The following is a 19,557-nucleotide window of genomic DNA, read 5'->3' as shown; positions in this document are numbered from 1 at the left end:
GCCTCAAAAGCGCATGGGAAGGAAGCACTCAGGCCTCATGGGCACGATCCATCGAAAAGCTTTTATTAAAAACCCCTGGGGGCGGTGGGGGTGGCATGGCGGGGAGGCTCAGTCTTGTTGCTTGGTTCGTGAGGCCTCAGCGTTGGCCCGGAGCACAGCCCCCGGGGACGGGTAGGGGCGCTGCTGGAAGAGGGGCCCCGCTGCTGTCGTGTCTGCGCCCGTCTTGGCCTCATTCCGCTTGGGGAGTCCTGTTGACCATGTGCCCCTGGGGGTGAGACGGAGGTTAGGAAATAGGGGTCAGGGCTTGAGAATATGGGATGTGGTAGGCACTCCCCTCTCTCCCCCCTCCCCTCTACTACAACAACTGACACATGGGGGAAGGAAATAGGAGGAAAGGAATGGTCACCGGCGCAAGGGAGTCACGAGCAAAGAGAAGGGCTTGTGAGGGGTTCTCATTTACCGAGGTGCATCCGAGTATGAGCTGGGGTCCATGGGGTCTAACTCTTCATCCTTCCGGCTTGCCACTGAGGAAGGAGGTGGCAGAGTGAGGTTTTCGGTAGAGGCACGAGGAGCCCCGATCACCAAACTCCCCCATCCCAGGAAGAAATGGAGCGCATGTCTGTGTGGCCCGCAGCACCGTGCCCCAGGCCGCGGATTCAAGCCATCGCGGGAGCAAAGTGAGGGTCTCCCCCACATGGCATGCCCATGGCGCCTCACCTGCCTCAGTCCTGGCCCTGCTGCCCAGCTTACCCTTCTTGCTCTTGGGGTAGGGGGCCAGCTCTTCCCGGCGGTGATGGCGCCGCTCCTTGCTCTCTTCCCGGTCCGACTTGTCGTACCCCCGGTCCCGGTCCCGATCCCTGTCCCGCTCTCTCTCTCTGTCCACTTTGTCATAACCACGCTCTCGGTCTCGGTCCGACTTCTCGTGGCCCCGGTCCGACTTCTCGTGGCCTCGGTCCGACTTCTCGTGGCCCCGGTCTGACTTCTCGTGGCCCCGGTCCGACTTCTCGTGGCCCCGGTCCGACTTCTCCTCAGCATCTGGGGACACAAAAGCCTTGAAGTGACCTTCCTCCTCCCATCTCAGGCCCCCAGCAGCCTCTGCCTTCAACAACCCCCCTTGCCTGGGGTTGGGCCTGCCTGTCTCACCTGCCTCTTCCCCGACCCACTATCATTTATCTGACCCCTCTCTGAGAACTGCAGAACCACTTGAGGTGCCCTCCAATCTGCCGGCTCACCTGCATTACTGGTCCTGAGCTTCTTGGCCGATTTGGTAACGACAGAGTTGGGGTCGTGTGGGGAGAGCCAGGACACGAGGTCTGTGTCCACATTCCAGTAGTAAGGGAGCCCGCTGCGGGGCAGTGGGAGGGAAGGAGGGAGGGGGAGAGAGGAGGGGGGAAGGGGGGGAAGGAGGGAGGGAAGGAGTGTCAGCTAAGATGTCCTCTCCTTATAGCCTCAACTCCTGTCTCCCCAATCTCTACTATACCTGCCCCATGTCAGGACCCCGGAGGGAGGACCCCCAGACCTCTTCCCTATGTTCCCCATTTACCCCAAGGCCAGGGACAGCACAGGAAAGGTGAAGTCAGACGTCAGCTCCCCCCCCCCCAGTTCCCCAGGCTCACCAGGAAGGGTCAAACACCTTGTACCAGCTTGGTGGCAGGCCCTCCAACCGGGTGGCCTCATAGTCCACAGGGTCATCATCGTAGTCCTCAGCAATGATCTCTTCCTCTGGTTCTGGCAGAATAGCAGGGTGGAGGAAAGCAGTAAGGACCAGAGGGATTCTCATCCTATGGTCAGAGCCTGGAGAGACACTCAAATTCACATGGACCACGTGTGTGTGTGTGGGGGGGGGAGTGCATCAGGTCTCACCTACTGTGGCAAATATCACATTCCAAATCCAAGTGTCTGATCATCCGGGGATTTGCCAAAAAATGTACCTAAATCTCTTCTGTTTCTGGGTTTGGATAAGATTTGAGATTTGATACTCTTACCCCGACCTATCTGATTTCAGAATTTAGACAAGGATTCATCAAAACAAGTGTAGCCTCCAGTTCCTGCATTCAGGAAGCATGCAACACCATGCTATCCAAATCTATTTGGATAAAAGGAGTTTGAACAGTAAGGGGTCGTTCTGAAAATACATCCAAATCTATTCAGCTCCCAAGCTTGGCAAATCCGGGGTTTCTGATTCTGTCTATTGAGTAGCAAGTCTGGATGGCAAGGGATATATCCAAACACTGCTCTGAATCCATTCAGGTCCTAGGCCTGACACATAGCAGGCCTGCAGCAGCTGCCAGTTACTATTGGTAAAATAAAAGAGGCGTATGTTGTCAGCTTGGTACATGACCCTCAGTAGGCCTACCACAGATTTCAGCTGTGGATAGAACTAACAATGAAATGTATATGTCAGCAACAGCATACTGCCTGTCACACAATAGGCCCAAAGTAGATGTGAGCTATAATCATCAGTATTGTTAGTAAGATGTATATTCCATCAGCACAGGGCCCAGTACTCAATAGGCTTAAAATAAATTATCGATGATCATTATCAGTATTATTAACCACAAGATCTATGCGTGGCACAGAGTAGCTTGTAACAGATGGCATTTATCAATGAGGTGAAAATAAGATGTACTTTCCAGTGCCTCGCACACTGTAGCCCAAAACAGATGCAAAAAAAAAAAAAAAAGATGCCACTTACTGACAATGAGGTGTAAATATTAGCAGGAGCAGCCCAGTAGGCATAAATGATAGATCCTTTCATTATCTTCTACCATTAGCCATGATGTGTATGCCAAGCACTCAGGCCCAAAATACATGTCAGCTACTGATACGGTGAACAATAAGGTATAGATCACTAGCATCATGCCTGGCACCACAGTCGGTCTAAAATAATGTAATCACGGGCACCTGGGTGGCTCAGTCGTTAAGTGTCTGCCTTCGGCTCAGGTCATGATCCCAGGGTCCTGGGATTGAGCCCCACATCAGGCTCCCTGTTGGGCGGGAAGCCTACTTCTCCCTCTCCCACTCCCGCTGCTTGTGTTCCTGCTCTCGCTATCTCTCTCTGTCAAATATATAAATAAAATCTTTAAAAAAAAATGTAATCACTAGGGTAAATAACAAAGTATCAGCATCCTGCTACTGTCCAGGGAAGATGTAAGCTGTCTTTACCGTAGGATACTTTGTAATCACTTACAGGGATTGTTCGATGGATTGCACGTGGCATACAATAGGCCCCCCAAAAAAGGCATTAGCTGTCAATATTAAGCACGAAATATGTATTCCCCACCCCCACCCCCGCCCGCAGTAGGAATGGATGTCAGGAAGCCATATTGCTAACAATGTCCGCCACCCCACTGATTGGTGCGCAATAGGCCCATGCTAGGTATCGAGTGGCGGTATCAACAACAAAGTGCCTGCCAAGGCTGGCACATGGTAGGCCCATCTGCTTTTAGCTCGCTCACCGGGCTCCAGATGTTTGAGGATGCCTCTCTTGGCCAAGCGGGTCTGCAGCGCAACAGGCAACGGCATAGTGGATAGCAGACAGACCTAGGGACGGACGGACTGACAGGCACACGCACACACAAAAAACCCAGCTCAAATGAGGATTCAAATCCCGATCCTAAAAATCAAGCGCCTCCTCCCAGCATATACTCATCTGGACCCCCACTTACCCACCTGCACCAACAGCTGGCTGGACGGAACCGACGCGCTAAAAGGTGGAAGATAGGTGCAATGCCACCCAAACTCCCACCGACACCCGCCTCGAGACTGGGTGTTCCAGGACCCAGGTCCCCTCCCGGGCCCAGGCTCCGCCCACCGCCGAAGGGGCCAAGCTCAGTTCCCCCGCGCCCAAGAATGGGCTCACCCAACGTCCCCCAAAGACTGCCGGGTGGGAGGAACCAATGCGTTGGGACGGGGGGAGCAGAGTGCAGCACCTCCTCCAGCTGCAAAAAATGCACCCACCCCGACATTACCAATGCAATCACGCGAGTAGTGGAAGGCTGTCAGACCGGCCGCCCCTCCCTTGTCGCAGCTAGGCTCACCAGCACCACACGACTGCCCTCTCCCAAAGCACAGAATGAGGTCCTCCCTCCCCGAGGCTTGAAGGAACTGGGCCGGCGTTCAGGCTGCGGTACAGCTGACGCAAACCTGGGGGGCCAATGAGAGCGTGGCCCTGGCCTGACGAGCGCCAAGCGACCCAATCGCAGGCCTGGAATGGGTGGAGAGGTCGGGCGCCTCTGTGCGTTCACGGCGGGGGCGTGGCCCGGCCGAGGCTTAGCCAGACTGCGCGGCCGGACGCCGGCGCCATGGAGGAGTACGCTCGGGAGCCTTGGTACGGCGATGGGCACAGGCCCCGGGACTGTTGCTGCGGCGCCACGGCCAGCTGTGGGAGGCGGGCGGGGGAGGCGCCGGCCACACCGCGCCACGTCCCAGAGTCGGGAGACCCTTAAACATTTGTGGTCTCCTTCCGTTCCCCTCCGCTTCGTTCCTCTCACTCGGGCTCCGTTAAGAGGGGCCGCAGCCGTGTGCCTGGAGACGGTGAGGTGCCGGACCAACTGCACACAAGTGTCCCCAGACTCCGTTATCTCCTCAGTTCCTTTTTGTTAACGAAAAGAGACACGCTGGTCGAGTCCATTCCAGCCCGGGGGGGGGGTGGCGGTTGTCGAACGGAAATCCCCACGCGTGGCTTTCCCGAGATCGCTTTAGCGAATGGGGGCGGGGCCTGGGTGAGCCTATTGCGGACGAGCCGGATCCTCCCCCTCCGTCTGCTCTTGGTTTTTCCCAGTTGGGGCGGGTTGAAAAAGAGGGAAGAGGGCGGGGTTTGGTCGGACGTGCTCATTGTCGGAGAGGGGGGTGCGACCCCGTCCTGCTTTAATAACAGTACTAGCAAATTGACGCTTCCACAGCGCTGATCCAAACGTGCCCACTCCGCGTGTATCAGTTGATTGAATCTTTGGTAGTAGGAAAGCAGTTGGCTGATTCCTTGGTTGGCTGCGAGGGGAGGGGCGGACAGGGCCAAGACTAATGTTTTTCCCCTTTTGCACCATTTCTTGCTGAAATGAGGGGGGAAATAATATTATCTGAAGTGCTGCTTCCCATTCGAGTGACTTGCCTTCTCCCAGTTGGAAGGAGTCCATGCAACATGGGAGGGGGAAGAGGGGCTCACTTAACTCCGCCCTCCCCTTCCGGCTTGCAGCCCATGGCGAATTGTGGACGATTGCGGAGGAGCCTTCACTATGGGTGTCATCGGCGGTGGAGTCTTCCAGGCCATCAAGGGCTTCCGCAACGCCCCTGTCGTGAGTCGTGGTCATCCCTGGGTGGTGCGGGGGTCCTGCCCTGCCCACACGGGATACTTCGCTGAAAACTGCTTGGAGCTGCCATGACTTACTCATTCTGGTGCCTGCTAGCCTACTATGTGCCAGGCCTGGCTCCAGGATCTGTGGTTTGGGAAGAACTGCAAATATGGCCCTGTGTCCCTTGCCCCCACCACCCAACTGGGGCTCCTCTGTGGAAATGCCGTGCTGTCAAAACGATCCCAAATCCTCAATGTATGTGCAAAGCCAGAGAGATTTTCCCCAGAGGCAGATTACCTGGATACAGGGAAGTGACAGGAGTTGAACTGGCAGAAGGAGGACAGCCTTAAAGTTAAGAAAATGCTTTTAATGTAACCTAATCAGTTCTCTCTCTCTGCCCACCCTCTTCCAAGATCTTATCAAACATCGTGGCTTTAAATGCCATCCATTTGCCAAGGTCTCTGCAATTTATATATCTAGTCCTGTCCCTCCCCTCAACTCCTGGAACTCTTTCCTAGATCTTTGCCCAGATTTCCTGTTCCCATCCTCAAGGTCTCAGCACAATCCCCCGCCCCCCTTTAGAGTCCTTTCCTGACCCCTCAGTCATTATCATGTCTCTTGATCCCACTTCCTCCAGGGTGTGTATTGCTGTGTGAAGCTATCTTGTAGATCTGTACCTCTGCTGGGGATCTGTCTCTCCCACTGTAACGTGAACTCTGAGAGAGCAGGGGCTAGGTCTGTCTCAGTCACCATCCCTACATTACAGCATGGTGCCTGGTGCTTAGGTGCTAGTGATCACTGAATGAATGAGAACTTCTCAACCCACGGCTGAGAACGCCCATGTGAGGGTGCTCCCCAGCCTCCGAGTTCTCGGCCCCTGCTCCCCATCTCTACTCCTGATACCCCTGACCTGTCGTGTTCCCTCTCTTAAGAGCTGGAAACCCTGCGTGCCAGGGCCCTCATCCCTGTTCTGACTCCCTACCTCCTCACTTTTCCCAGGGAATTCGGCACCGACTGAGAGGTAGTGCCAACGCTGTGAGGATCCGAGCCCCCCAGATTGGAGGTGAGAGGCTTGGAGAGACCTAGGAGCTGGGATGCAGAGTTGGGGGTGGTCGCTCCTGTGGTTCCAGACTGCAAATTGGGGTCCACATTCCAGCCCCAGCTCTGCCTGGGACTTCCAGGACAGTGATGTTTCCCAGTAATTTAATATGGAGGGTCAGGAATGTGGATTCTGGAGCTTAAATCCAGATCCCGGATCTTCCCTGATGCATGACTTTGGGTTCGTGGCTTCACCTCTCCAAACCTCATCGGTAACGTGGGGATGGTGATAGCAATAACCACCTAAATTGTTTTGTAAGTTATGTCATTTACATTTACGTCATTTACAGAGAACTTACTAAGTGCTGGTTGCTCTGCTAAGCACTTTAATAAGAAGAACGAATTTAAGACTTCAGAATCAGTGCCTAGAACGGGTCCTGGCGCACAGCAAGGTCTCAAGAAACACTTTAACTATCCTAGTGTTAATCGGCTTTCATAGCCTGTTTTCGTCTCCCTTAAACCAAGATTGGAATTCCAACTCGGTGTGATGGTTAGGAAGATCAAAGTTGCTCTGTTCAAAGCCGCACCAAGATAAATCTGCTTGTAAACACTTGTCAAACCCCTACAAAGGTGAGGGGAATACCCTTGGCAATTAGAGATCCCTTGACAAAGGAGCAGCCTCGGGCAGACGGGGAATATCCCCTAGGAGTTTACTCTCTGCCTTTGTGTCCGGGTTTTTCTCCCCATTCATTGCCAGAGCCTTCAGGCCTTGGAAGTCCGCAGACACTGAGCTGTGGATTTGGGGGGATTCCTCAGGAACACTGATTCGGCCTCGGTCTCCCTGCAGGTAGCTTCGCGGTGTGGGGGGGCCTGTTCTCCACCATCGACTGCGGCCTGGTGCGCCTGCGGGGCAAAGAAGATCCTTGGAACTCCATCACCAGCGGAGCATTGACCGGGGCCGTGCTGGCGGCCCGCAGTGAGTGCCCCAGCCCCTGGCCCCCAGCCCCAGCCCCTTCTGCCCTGTTCTGCCTGCCCTCACCTCTTTCTCCCTGCCTCTTCACTCTCCCAGGTGGCCCACTGGCCATGGTGGGCTCGGCAATGATGGGGGGTATCCTCCTGGCCCTCATAGAGGGTGTTGGCATCCTCCTTACTCGCTACACTGCCCAGCAGTTCCGCAATGGTGAGTATCTGGCAGACGCTGCTCAGGGAGAGGTGCAAAATGCGTTGCCCCTCACCCTTACCTGATTCTTTCCTCTCCAGCACCCCCGTTCCTGGAGGACCCCAGCCAGCTGCCCCCTAAGGAGGGTACCTCAGCCCCAGGCTATCCCAGCTATCAGCAGTACCACTGAGGAAGTGACTGCCTATCATCACCACCGTGGGAGCTCCTCCTCCGTTCCCTCCCCGATGATCTACCTCGAAGGGAGGGCTGGCTCCCAGTTGGCCCTGGGACCCTCCGGAGAGGGCCTCTACTCTGCTCCCTTGTCCCAGGGTGGGGGGTGGGGCACCCCAGCTGCCCTGATGGATGGGTCCCCTTCTCAGGGCACCCCAACCCCAAATTCACATGTAACAAGTTCTCACCCCAGCTCCTTTTCCTCACGCCCTGATGAGTATTTAAAGCCAGTTTTGAAATGCCTGTGTTTGTACTCCTTGAGCCACGCGTGTTGGGAGCCCCTCCTTAGGACAAGGGGCAGAGCCCTCTTCAGGGACTCAGAAGCCCTAGAACTTGGAGTCCCATAGAGAGTGGGCTCTAGTAAATGTCTGTGGGATGAATGAGCAGGAGGGGGAATGAATCAAGATGTGAATAGGTACATGAATAAGGGTGTGTGGGGGCCAAGTGATGACTTGTAGGCAGACAAGAACAGGCTTGGCAAAGAAGTGAGTGAACAGAAGGATTACTGGGGTGGGGAAGGGGAGTAGTTCTGCACCTTGCATCCCTGAGCCCTCCCGCCCGTGCCCCCATTGCCAAGGCTAGGAAATCTGATCTCACAGTCAATTCTGGCTCTCTGGATCCCAGTCACCCCATTTGTGAATGTGATCTCCCTCTGCTTCCCCATGGACCTGGGATGGAAGTAGGGGTCAGAAGGATCCAGCTTGCTTTTTTTAAAGATTTTGTTTGACAGACAGCGAGAGGGAACACAAGCAGGGGGAGTGGGAGAGGGAGAAGCAGGTTTCCCGCGGAGCAGGGAGCCCCATGCGGGGCTCGATCCCAGGACCCCGGGATCATGACCTGAGCTGAAGGCAGACGCCTAATGACCGAGCCCCCCAGGCACCCCGAAGGATCCAGCTTTCTTGAGGAAGCTGCCCTGTGTCAGTCTCCTGCACCACAGAGCTACTTCTCCACTGATGTTCAGTGTTGCAGTTGTTTAAGAGCAACCATAAAATAACCAGAAAAGAGTTTTCGTATTGGGGTGGGGGCATTATGAGAAAGATTTTTCTGGAGGGACATTGGCCCCAAACGCTGTCTCTTCCATGCAAACCCCTACATGCGTGGGGCCAACACTGTCACCACTGGGGTGCAGATGGCCTCACGGGGACCTAAGAACTGTCTCTTCTAGTGCAAGTCGTTACAAAGAGGTGATGTCCTTAGACAAAATTGCTTCCTGCGGGTAAAAATAGAGTCCCTGACCTCCCAACGGCCTGGGTGCCCCCGTAGTAGCAGAACTGCGACACGGCCCGCTTGTGCGCCTTGGTGTCAGGCGGTTGGCAGCCGCCAGACTGGAGACTCAGGGAAGCAAGGTGGGGGAGGCCTGCCGGCACTGTGAGCACAGCCCTCGCAGGGCCCCGGCGCCGGCCTCGAGCTCCGAGCTCCAGGGGCGCATTGGTTTAGGACCCAGGGTCTTCCAGGCTGTGATCCTTTCTGGGCAAGACCCCTTCTTCACCGCCGGGCCCCATTCCCCCAGCTCCCCCCGCGCCCCGCGGTGTGGGGGCAGAGAGATCTGTCTCTCAGCCCTCCTTCCCCATTTCTCTACTTCAGTCTCCCTGGCTTGTGGCCATCCACCAGTGTGCGTGGGGCAGGTGGGTGGGGGAAGTAGCTGCTGAACAAGGTTAGTGAGATGGAAAGAATCAGGGAAAGATATCTTCAGACCCCATCCTGCCCCTATCAAACACTGCCCCGCTAGCTGCTCCCAGTCTTTCCCATCCGCGAGTCCGTAGGCCCCACTCACGCGGCTGTGGTGTCCGCAGACTATCCGCAGGCCCCCTCCTGTCTTTCCTCCCTGTCCTCTTCAGGATCCTGCAGGCCCTTACCTCTTTTACGTATCAACTGTGGCTCCTCTGAGGCCACATCCCTGCTGTAGCTCCCCGGTCCCCTCCAGATGGGCTGGGCTCCTACAGGCCCCTTCCAGCCGCAGCTCCCCGGCCCTCCCCAGTCTCTAGCCCGAACCTCTGCCCGGCTTCAGGCCCCGCCCCCTCCCGCTCCTTAAGGGTCGGCCCCTGCAGGTGCACCCGAACACGCGGGCCCTCCGCCCTCCTCTCGCGCCCCCGGGACCCCGTTCACTGTCTCCGGCCCCGGGAGGCCGCGGGACGCGCGGGGGTCTCGGCGCCGTTCCTGGCAACCTTCAGGCCCTTCCGCTCTGGCTCCTCGGGCCGCTGGCTGGGGGAGCGGGGTGGGGGCCGGGGCCGGGGTGAATAGCGGGGGACCCGGCGCAGCAACCGACGCTCGCGGCTTCGGGAGAGAGGTGTCGGGCCTCCTTGGAGCGCCCCGCGTCCGCGGAGCCCCTGGGCTCCTAGCTGGGCCTGGGGAGCCCGGGCCGCCCAGGTCCCCGGAGCTGGAGCCGGGGCAACGGAGGAGCGGTCAGGTCGGGTCTGCGCTCGCAGGCAGCTTCTCTTTGCCCAAGAAGGAAATGCGGGGTCAGACCCCAGGCAGTTTCCATTGGGAGGGCCTGCGGAGACCGGGAGCAGGCGCGAGTGAGACAGAAACGGAGACGGAGACCTAGAAGCCATAGAAGCTGAGGGACATACCAGAAAAGGGATGGAGACTAGGAAGACGGGAGGCAGAGAGAGACAAGAGATTTATGAAGAGACAGAAACAAGAAGGTGTGTGAGGGTCAGAGATGCAGGTGGGGGGGCGCCTGGGGGACTCAGTCCTTAAGCGTCTGCCTTCAGCTCAGGTCATCATCTCAGGGCCCTGGGATCCAGCCCCGCATCGGGTTCCCTGCTCAGCGGGGAGTTTGCTTCTCCCTCTCCCACCCCCCCTGCTTGTGTTCCCTCTCTCGCTGTCTCTGTCAAATACATAAATAAAATCTTTTTAAAAAGAGAGAGAGAAGCGCCTGGGTGGCTCAGATGGTTAAGCATCTGCCTTTGGCACAGGTCATGATCCCAGGATCCTGGGATCGAGTCCCGCGTTGGGCTCCCTCCTCGGCGGGGAGCTTGCTTCTCCCTCTCCCGCTCCCCCTGCTCGTGCTCTCTGTGTCAAATAAATAAATAAAATCTTAAAAAAGAAAGAGAGAGAGATAAAAATGCGGGTGGGACCTGGGAAGACCCTCAGCATCAGACAGAGGCAAACACAGGGAGGAAGACCAGGCCCCATAGTAGTAGTGAGCTGGGCTGAAGGGCCAGGCTGACAGAGGGCTAGCAGGCTGCCCCTCCCTTACCCTCTGGCTGAGGGGCCTCAGAGAAACGGAGAGGAGCCCAACCTGCATCCTTTCTCCCTCTGGCTCTCTCTCTCACTCTCATCTCTGATTTAATCCCATCTGCTTCCCACAAGGATTTCATGCCTCTCCCTCGGGTTCTTCCTTCCCGTCTTCTTCCCCGCTTCGCCCACCCCCCACCCCCTGAGGCCCAAGTTGGCCTCCGTCTGTCTTGATCTGTCTCTCAGCCCTCCTTCCCCATTTCTCTACTTCAGTCTCCCTGGCTTGTAGCCATCCACCAGTGTGCGTGGGGCAGGTGGGTGGGGGAAGTAGCTGCTGAACAAGGTTAGTGAGATGGAAAGAATCAGGGAAGTACAACGGGGCCCCCGGCAGTGAGGTGGAGAATCACTGCCTCAGGCAGAGACCCTGAGAGGCTGGGGGGAGAGACATGGGGAAATTAGACACCCAGAGAAAATAGAAAGAATTGGGACAGAGCCCAAGAGAGGGACCAAGACAAAGCGAAGCCAGAGTTTACGGAGATATCAAAGGAGAGACAGAGATGCAGAGAAAGAGATAGCAAGAAAGAAAAAAAAAAAACAGTAGGACAAGTGAAAAAGATGGGAAAAGAGAAAATGTAAGAAGGGAGATAGACAAAGACTGGGAGAGTCAGACATCCAGTGGGGGTGAGGGAGAGAAAGGGGCAGAGAGAATCAGAACAAAACAAAGAAGTGAGAGGAAGAAAGAGTCAGAGCAGAGAGAGGGAGAGAGAAAGCAAGAGAGACATGAGAGCTGAACACATATACCCCCTTCCCCTGCGTCTGGGGGTTGCTGGTCTGAGGGTTCTTATTTCTTTTGTTTTCTTAGTGGCAGCTGGAGAACAGGGCCTGACCGGGTGGGCAGCTCCGCCAGCCCCAGCCCCAGCACCCCAGGTCATCGAAGTGGGTGGGAGGAGGGCAGCCTCCCCTGGGGGTACGCTTTTTGAGAGCAATGCTCTGCTGTTGCGGAGGATGGCGTCAAGGAGCCCCTTGGGGGCCAGCCTCTGCCGCCGGCCCACGGGAGCCATCCCTGGGGAATCCGCCGTGTCACCAGAAGGCCCACAAGCATGTGGAAGAGGAAGGATGTGCCAGTGATCCCTTCTGAGGGGACAGAGGAACCTTCCTTTTGTCACCTTCCTCATACATAAGAGGAAACGGAAGGCACCAACAGGTAAAGCAGCCCATCCACGGCTATGCTGCCCGAAAGTGGCAAAGCCGGCATCTCTACCCTTATTTGTAGCGCGTGGAGTTGGAGAGATGTGTCTTGCCCCATAATTTCCAGCACATTATCAATCAGCATTACAGGTGCCCCTTGAAGGTTTTCACAGGCCAAGGCAACAATTTCCGAGCCCCCTTTGTTAAAGTAATAATGAAGGACTCGCGGACTGACTTCTTGGAGAGCAGGTTGGCAGCAATCTTGGGCATTCACACAGGCATCTTGTGAGAGGATCATGTGCATTCAGGTTAAGACCCTTCATCAGAGGGGCGCCTGGGTGGCTCAGTCGTTAAGCGTCTGCCTTCCGTTCGGGTCATGATCCCAGGGTTCTGGGATCCAGCCCCGCATCGGGCTCCCTGCTCTGTGGGGAGCCTGCTTCTCCCTCCCTCACTCCCCCTGCTTGTGTTCCTGCTCTCGCTGTGTCTCTGTCAAATAAATAAATAAAAATCTTTAAAAAAAAAAAAAAACCATCAGATCGGACCCTTCTTTTTTTTTTTTTCTTTAAAGATTTTATTTATTTGACAGAGAGAGATAGCGAGAGCAGGAACACAAGCAGGGGGAGTGGGAGAGGGAGAAGCAGGCTTCCTGCCGAGCAGGGAGCCTGATGTGGAACTCGATCCCGGGACCCCGGGATTATAACCTGAGCCGAAGGCAGACGCTTAACGACTGAGCCACCCAGGCGCCCAGATCGGACCCTTCTAACGTACGCTTTTTTGTATGTATATCTCACTGAAGAGTTAAATACGAACTAGAACCACATGTATCAACATGGATCATTCTTGAGCCTGCAGTATGGCACAGAAGAAGGAAAGCCGAAGACTGCTGTGCAGAGTACCGTATTTGTAGTAAACACATGCAAACAATATATGCACCTCATGGATCCCTAATTACATAATGAAAGAATAAAAAGATGCAAGGGAATGGTCAATAATAATCTCAGTATTGCATTTACATCAGAGGACGAAGGGAGGATAGAATGGAGTAGAGGGGCGCCTGGGTGGCTCAGTCGGTTGAGCGTCTGCCTTTGGCTCGGGTCTTGATCCGGGGTTCCAGGATCGAGCCCCGTGGCGGGCCCCCTGCTCAGCGGGGAGTCTGCTTCTCCCTCTTCTGCTCCTACCCCCAGCTTGTGCTCTCTCTTGCACTCTGCTCTCTCTCTCAAATGAATAAATAAAAATTAAAAAAAGAAAAAGAATGGAGTAGAGGAAGCTAACCTAGTAGGTTTCAGCTGGAGCTGAAATATTTTGTTTCTTTTTTTAAAGATTTGATTTATTTATAAGAGAGCGAGCACATGCACACATGGGTGGGTGGGAGGGGCAGAGGGAGAGGGAGAAGCAGGCTCCCCACTGAGCAAGGAGCCCAACGTGAGGCTCGATCCCAGGACCCCAGGATCATGACCTGAGCCGAAGGCAGACGCTTAACCAACTGAGCCACCATGGCGCCCTGAAATATTTCGTTTCTTTTTTTTTTTTTTAGATTTTATTTATTTATTTAATTGACAGAGAGAGAGAGAGAGAGAGAGAGAGAGCATGAGAGGGAACACAAGCAGGGGGAGCGGGAGAGGGAGAAGCAGGCTTCCAGCCAAGCAGGGAGCCCGATGCGGGGCTTGATCCCAGGACCCCGGGATCATGACCCAAGCCGAAGGCAGACGCCCAACCAACTGAGCCACCCAGGCGCCCCTGAAATATTTCGTTTCTTAAAGGAAATACATTTGAGGCAAATGAGAAAATGTTGAGAGTTCACAGGTGTCCATTATATTACTATCTTTTGCAGATTGTTGTTCATTTGAAGATACGTCATAATTTAGGAGATGAAAAAAGAATCCTACTTGCCTTAAATTGAATATATAAATTAATTTGGGGACCCATTTCTCCAGTGTTGATTCTTCATGCCTGGAACACAACATCTCTTTCCATTCATTTGGGCCACGTTTTCTTTTCTTCTGTAAAAATGTGTTGAGCTCATATTTTTCTTGCTCAAGGTATTCACAGGAGGTTGATGGATTTTCCTACCATGAAAAACAATGTCCTTTTCTACTACATTTTTTTAATTTTTAAGTGTCTGTAAAGGAAAGCCATTCAGTTTCACATTCGGTCTTGTTTCTGGCCACCTTGCTCACTTTTCTTATTAGGTCTAAAAGTGTTTTAGATGAATTTCTTGGATTTCTTAAATAAAGATTTATTTATTAATTTTAGAGACAGAGCACAAGCGGGAAGGGCAGAGGGAGAGGGAGAGAGAATCTCAGGCAGACTCTGCACTGAGTGCTGAGCCCTGAGCCCAACTCGGGGCTCGATCTCACAACCCCAAGATCATGACCTGAGCAGAAACCAAGAGTCAGACACTTAACCTACTGTGCCAGCCAGGCGCCCCGATTCTCTTGGATTCTTTAAGTAAATAATGTCCTCGGACTTCAGCCAAAGACCACCAGGAACACACCAGTGATTCAACAAAGTTGGGTGTATTAGCTCATTGCAATGAGGGAGAATACACACCATGGAGAATGCTGGGGCATCTCAGTTAGGGAAAGACATTATGGGATTTGGGTTTGTGTTAGATGTGTTTGTGTCAAATTCCCTGACCTGCCAAGGGCTGCGCCGTGGCTGTTTAAGACTCTGGACAGGGTACATACACCAAATGTGCCACAGGTAGTTGCCAAAAACAAGATGATGATTAGTCTTCATAATAAGCCTCGGAGACCAGGGCCTAGATGACCACACTCAGGCCATGGGAACATGTCCCGCAGTCCAGCTGGTCTCTCGAGAGCCAGGCGGCTTTTTCTTTTAGCCTCATAAGAAAGTGCTCTAGCTGACCTGTAGTATTTCTTTTTTTTTTTTTTAAGATTTTATTTATTTATTTGACAAAGAGAGACACAGTGAGAGAGGGAACACAAACAGGGGGAGTGGGAGAGGGAGAAGCAGGCTTCCAGCTGAGCAGGGAGCCCGATGCGGGGCTCGATCCCAGGACCCTGGGATCACGACCTGAGCTGAAGGCAGTTGCTTAACTGACTGAGCCACCCAGGCACCCCGAGATCTTTCTTTTTTATTTTTTTATTTTTTTTTAAGATTATTTATTTATTTATTTGACAGAGAGAGACACAGCGAGAGAGGGAACAGAAGCAGGCGGAGTGGCAGAGGGAGAAGCAGGAGTCCAATGCGGAGCTCGATCCCAGGACCCTGGGACCATGACCCGAGCTGAAGGCAGACACTTAACGACTGAGCCACCCAGGCGCCCCTGACCTGTAGTATTTCTATAAGTGCCACAAGAAGTTTCCCCGAGCATCATCCCCCCCCACCCCGTTCCTTTCCCCTTCGCTAGTCCAAAAGAAATCCGAGGTGATGAGATGGCTTGTGACAGCTCTGGCTAACGAATTTACATTTAAGCTGGTTAGTTGGGCTTCTAGAATAGAAATCGTGTCATGCGTGGCATCTGCTAAGGTCAGAGGTGAGTTGGGGACCACCTTTTCCGATTCTATTTTCCCTACCGTGGGAACAGCAGCTGCCGAGAAGGAGGAGCCAGGTGTTTCATTTTTCTTTTTGCTTTTTAAGATTGTATTTATTTGACAGAGAAAGAGAGAGAGAGAGAGCGCAAGCAGGGGGAGCGGCTGGCAGAGGGAGAAGCAGGCTCCCCGCTGAGCAGAGAGCCCGACGCGGGGCTCGATCCCGGGACCCAGAGATCATGGGCTCTGAGGAGTTTCTGCTTGCCTTGTTGTTGGAGATCTCTGGATAGCCTCAGGGAAACATGGTCCACCGGAGGGTGGTAGTTTTAACTATCCGAATGTCTGGAGCAATTATCCTGAAGACACAGGATAAGGTAGTGTTGCAGCCGGCGGGGGTAAGCGGGTCCCCTGCTTCAGTACAGGTAAGCATCCTAGCGGAGCACAGACGGAACTGAGAGTGTATGTATCATTTATTACAGCAGGGGAAAGGCAATTTGCATCCCTCTAAAGGGGAGGATGTCTTGAGTGGAGTTAAACAGTAGCAGCAAAACGGGCTGCTTGTCCTCCCTTTGTCCCAAGGTTCTAGGGCTTTTGCTGATAGGGTTGTACTGACCTCCGCAGAAGCATTCTGTGAGGCCAGTGTCCAGTTCTTACAAGATGAAGGTTTGGGATTAATTTTTTTGAGGGAAATGTTAGGACCAGAAGGGACCTATAAAAAAGAAAGCTACCTTCAGAGGTATTTAGAGGAACAGCTATGAATTTTTTGTCAGGTGGATGAGTGTGTGTGCTTGAGAGAGAGAGAGAGAGAGAGAGAGAGAGAGAGATCAAATTCAGAATAGTAGCCATGGTCTGAGAAAACACCCAAGAGGGTTTTGTTTTTTCCTTAAGTGACAGAGGGAGACCATAGGAGGTCAAAAGTAACAGGGTGAAGGTAATGGAGATCTGGGGAGGTGGGGGGGATGGGGTAACTGGGGGATGGGCATTAAGGGGGGCACTGGATGGAATGAGCACTGGGTGTTATATGCAACTCATGAATCACTAAACTACCTCTGCAACTAATAATATGTTAATTGAATTGAATTTAAATTTTAAAAAGTAAGGGAGATCATACTGAAAGATATTTTAGTTGGTTACTAGAGGGTGTCAAGATACAATAATAATCAAGATTCATAGTGGGATTGGGGCACCTGGGATCGAGCCCCGCATTGGGGTCCCTGCTCAGCGGCGAGTCTGCTTCTCTCTCTCCCTCTGTGATCTCTCTCGCTCTCACTCTCTTTCAAGTGAATAAATAAAAATCTTAAAAAAAAAAGATTCATAGTGGGATAAAAAGAAAAAAGGGGTGCTGTAGAATCAGAATTAATCTTGTCATCTTGGAGAGAAGCTCTGCACCTCTGTGGTCATTAGCTTCCAGAGAATTCCTAAGAATCCGGTTTGACACCTACTAATGTCTTTTTCAAGAAGTTCGAGGGCAGTTTTCCCTCTGATCATGCAGGCTTTGTTTAAGAGGATATTTTGAAATTTGTTTATTTTTCTTTTCTTTCTTTTTTTTTTTTTAAGATTTTATTTATTTATTTGAGAGAGAGAGAATGAGAGGGGGGAGGGTCAGAGGGAGAAGCAGACTCCCCGCCGAGCAGGGAGCCCGATGCGGGACTTGATCCCGGGACTCCAGGATCATGACCCGAGCCGAAGGCAGTCGCTTAACCAACTGAGCCACCCAGGCACCCTGAAATTTGTTTATTTTTCAAGTAATCTCCAAACCTAATGTGGAGCTCGAACCCAGGAGATGAAGAGTTGCTCGCTCCTCCTACTGAGCCAGGCAGGCACCCCTAAGTGGATATTTTGTAAATGCAACTCAAACCTATTAGGGAGACATCTGGAGGCATCATATGAGTCTCTAGTAGTATGAAGTCACATTGGCCTGTAATAGGGTAGAATCTAGTATTTAAAGTGAAATTACAAAACATATGGGGTGGTCTGTTATTAACTCAGAAGTAACTAGCCAGAGGTAGTCCACAGAGGCGTTAGATCTTATTGCCATCAAGGCTAATGATAATACTTTAGTCCTTGGAAGTTTGAGGGTTTCTCAGAAGTGTTGCGATTTTTAAAAAAGATTTTATTATTTATTTATTTATTTATTTATTTATTTATTTATTTATTTGAGAGAGAGAGCACAAGTGGGGGGAGGGACAAAGGGAGAAGGACAAGCAGACTCCTTGCTGAGCTCAGAGCCAGACACTGGGCTCCATCCCAGGATCCCGAGATCATGATCTGAGCTGAGCCGAAGGCGGACCCTTAACCGACTGAGCCACCCAAGGGCCCTGATATTTTTTGTAATTCAAGTTTAGTTGACATACACTCCTACATTAGTTTCAGGTATACACAGTAATTCATAGTGATTCATCATCTCTATATGTAATGCTATGCTGACCACGAGTGTATCTACCCTGTGTCACCATACAAGACCATTACAACACCATTGACTATATTCCCTATGTTGTGCCTTTCATCCCCGTGACCGATTCATTCCATAACTGGAAGCCTGTATGCCCCACTCCCCCGCACCCCTTTGTGCCTATTCCCCCCACCCCTTCCCCTCTGGCAACCATCAGTTTGTTCTCTGTTGCTTTTATTTTTAGAATTCCATTCAGTCTCTCTACTTTTTCTGAAGTTTATGGATGATAATGGCTGTAGAGTTTGTAAGTTAAAACTTTACAGAGTTTTCAGATAACAGTTATTTAAACGAGTGCCATGTGTGTCCCTATTACTGGAGAGAGAAGTTGAGATTCCCCAAGTCAAATACAAAAGCAAGCGATTTCCCCTACCCTTACAGCAAAAGCTCTCTGGCAATGAAAAGCTCAGTTCACCTGGAAAATAAACCACAGCCAGAACATGCTCATAACCCATTTGGAGGTGTTCAAAGGGGCCTCAAGTCTTGGGTTCCTATCCACGTCCTACCTTTACAGTCTTTGCCATGATTGCGTCATTGGAGGTATGACATTCAAGGGGACCATCTCAGCAAGAGCCTTAAAGTTACCCCATCAATGTTGGTTCAGTATCAAGGCCAATTTATCTCTGCTATGGTGACTAATACCATGAAGCAGCTTTGCTGCCTTCCATTCTTCTTATGGCTATCTCGAGTATGGCAAGCGATATAGAATTGCCTTCATTTGTTGTCCATTTTGATAAGGGTTCCTGAAGTGGCTTCAGATGAACATGAAATTATCATGCCTGGGTGGCTCAGTCAGTTGGCCGCCTGCCTTTGGCTCTGGTCATGATCCTGGGGTCCTGGGATTGAGCACTGCGCCGGGCTCTCTGCTTGGCAGGGAGTCTGCTTCTCCCTCTTCCTCTGTCTGCCGCTCCCCCTGCTTGTGTGCTCTCTCTGTCTCAAATAAATAGATAAATAAAATCTTAAAAAAAAAAAGAAATTATCACTGTAAAAAGCTAGTTATGTTCCCTCCACAAGTAGAGGGGAGGAATTTTGGCTGCGCGAAAATACAATCTGACATAAACATACTCAAAAGAGAGTTATTACAGGGGCGCCTGGGTGGCTCAGTTGGTTAAAGAGTCTGACTCTTGATTTTGGCTCTGGTCATGATCCCATGGGTCGTGGGATTGAGGGGATTCTCTCCCTCTGCCCCTCAACCCCCTCTTAAAAAAGCCAATAAAATAATAAAAAATAAAAAGAGATGGGATGCCTGGGTGGCTCAGTCAGTTAAGCGTCTGCCTTTGGCTCAGGTCATGATCCGGGGTCCTGGGATCCAGCCCCGCATCAGGCTCGCTGCTCAGAGGGGAGCCTGCTTCTCCCTCTGCCTGCCGCTCCCCCTGCTTGTGCTCTCTCTCTCTCTGACAAATAAATAAAATCTTTAAAAAAATAAAATAAAAATAAAAAATAAAAAAAGAGATGGGGCGCCTGGGTGCCTCAGTCGGTTAGGTGGAAGGTGCTTGGTTGCGGTTGGGGTCATGGTCTCGGGGGGTC

At 52.5% G+C, this 19,557-nt stretch overlaps 2 protein-coding genes across 10 annotated transcripts; one reads left to right on the top strand and one right to left on the bottom strand.

Moving 5' to 3' along the window:
• Nucleotides 1-42: 42 nt before the first annotated feature.
• Nucleotides 43-4,118, bottom strand: PQBP1 (polyglutamine binding protein 1). 9 transcript variants are annotated; one of them, XM_035004338.1, is made up of 8 exons: nt 3,972-4,111; nt 3,669-3,706; nt 3,459-3,558; nt 1,617-1,728; nt 1,233-1,345; nt 751-1,035; nt 461-524; nt 43-265 (listed from the first exon to the last, which is right to left on the bottom strand). In XM_035004338.1, the coding sequence occupies exons 3-8, from the start codon at nt 3,523-3,525 to the stop codon at nt 109-111; spliced, it is 798 nt and encodes a 265-aa protein (XP_034860229.1). In that variant the 5' UTR covers nt 3,526-3,558; nt 3,669-3,706; nt 3,972-4,111; the 3' UTR covers nt 43-108. The 9 variants fall into 9 exon arrangements, with proteins under 9 accessions (XP_034860229.1, XP_034860239.1, XP_034860242.1 ...); XM_035004348.1 differs by having other exon boundaries at nt 3,673-3,706; XM_035004351.1 differs by lacking the exon at nt 3,669-3,706 and having other exon boundaries at nt 4,041-4,118.
• Nucleotides 4,119-4,252: 134 nt separating this feature from the next.
• Nucleotides 4,253-7,962, top strand: TIMM17B (translocase of inner mitochondrial membrane 17B). Its single transcript, XM_035004366.1, has 6 exons — nt 4,253-4,330; nt 5,195-5,294; nt 6,291-6,354; nt 7,177-7,305; nt 7,399-7,509; nt 7,590-7,962. The coding sequence occupies exons 1-6, from the start codon at nt 4,305-4,307 to the stop codon at nt 7,676-7,678; spliced, it is 519 nt and encodes a 172-aa protein (XP_034860257.1). The 5' UTR covers nt 4,253-4,304; the 3' UTR covers nt 7,679-7,962.
• The last annotated feature ends 11,595 nt before the right edge of the window (nt 7,963-19,557 follow it).

This window comes from Mirounga leonina, unplaced genomic scaffold (genome assembly GCF_011800145.1).
Source record: "Mirounga leonina isolate KUSES-001 unplaced genomic scaffold, KU_Mleo_1.0 Mir_101609, whole genome shotgun sequence".
Taxonomy (NCBI): Eukaryota; Metazoa; Chordata; class Mammalia; order Carnivora; family Phocidae; genus Mirounga; species Mirounga leonina.
This window is presented reverse-complemented; position numbering and strand designations above follow the sequence as displayed.

Bases quoted from the DNA above. Each gene is read 5' to 3' on its own strand.
- PQBP1 (XM_035004351.1), bottom strand. From the start codon at position 3,525: ATGCCGTTGCCTGTTGCGCTGCAGACCCGCTTGGCCAAGAGAGGCATC. The intron at 1,729-3,458 runs GTGAGCGAGCTA...CTATTCTGCCAG, and splicing joins CCTCAAACATCTGGAGCCCG to AACCAGAGGAAGAGATCATT. The intron at 1,036-1,232 runs GTGAGCCGGCAG...TTGTGTCCCCAG, and splicing joins GCTCAGGACCAGTAATGCAG to ATGCTGAGGAGAAGTCGGAC.
- TIMM17B (XM_035004366.1), top strand. From the start codon at position 4,305: ATGGAGGAGTACGCTCGGGAGCCTTG. The intron at 6,355-7,176 runs GTGAGAGGCTTG...GTCTCCCTGCAG, and splicing joins CCGAGCCCCCCAGATTGGAG to GTAGCTTCGCGGTGTGGGGG. The intron at 7,510-7,589 runs GTGAGTATCTGG...TTTCCTCTCCAG, and splicing joins TGCCCAGCAGTTCCGCAATG to CACCCCCGTTCCTGGAGGAC.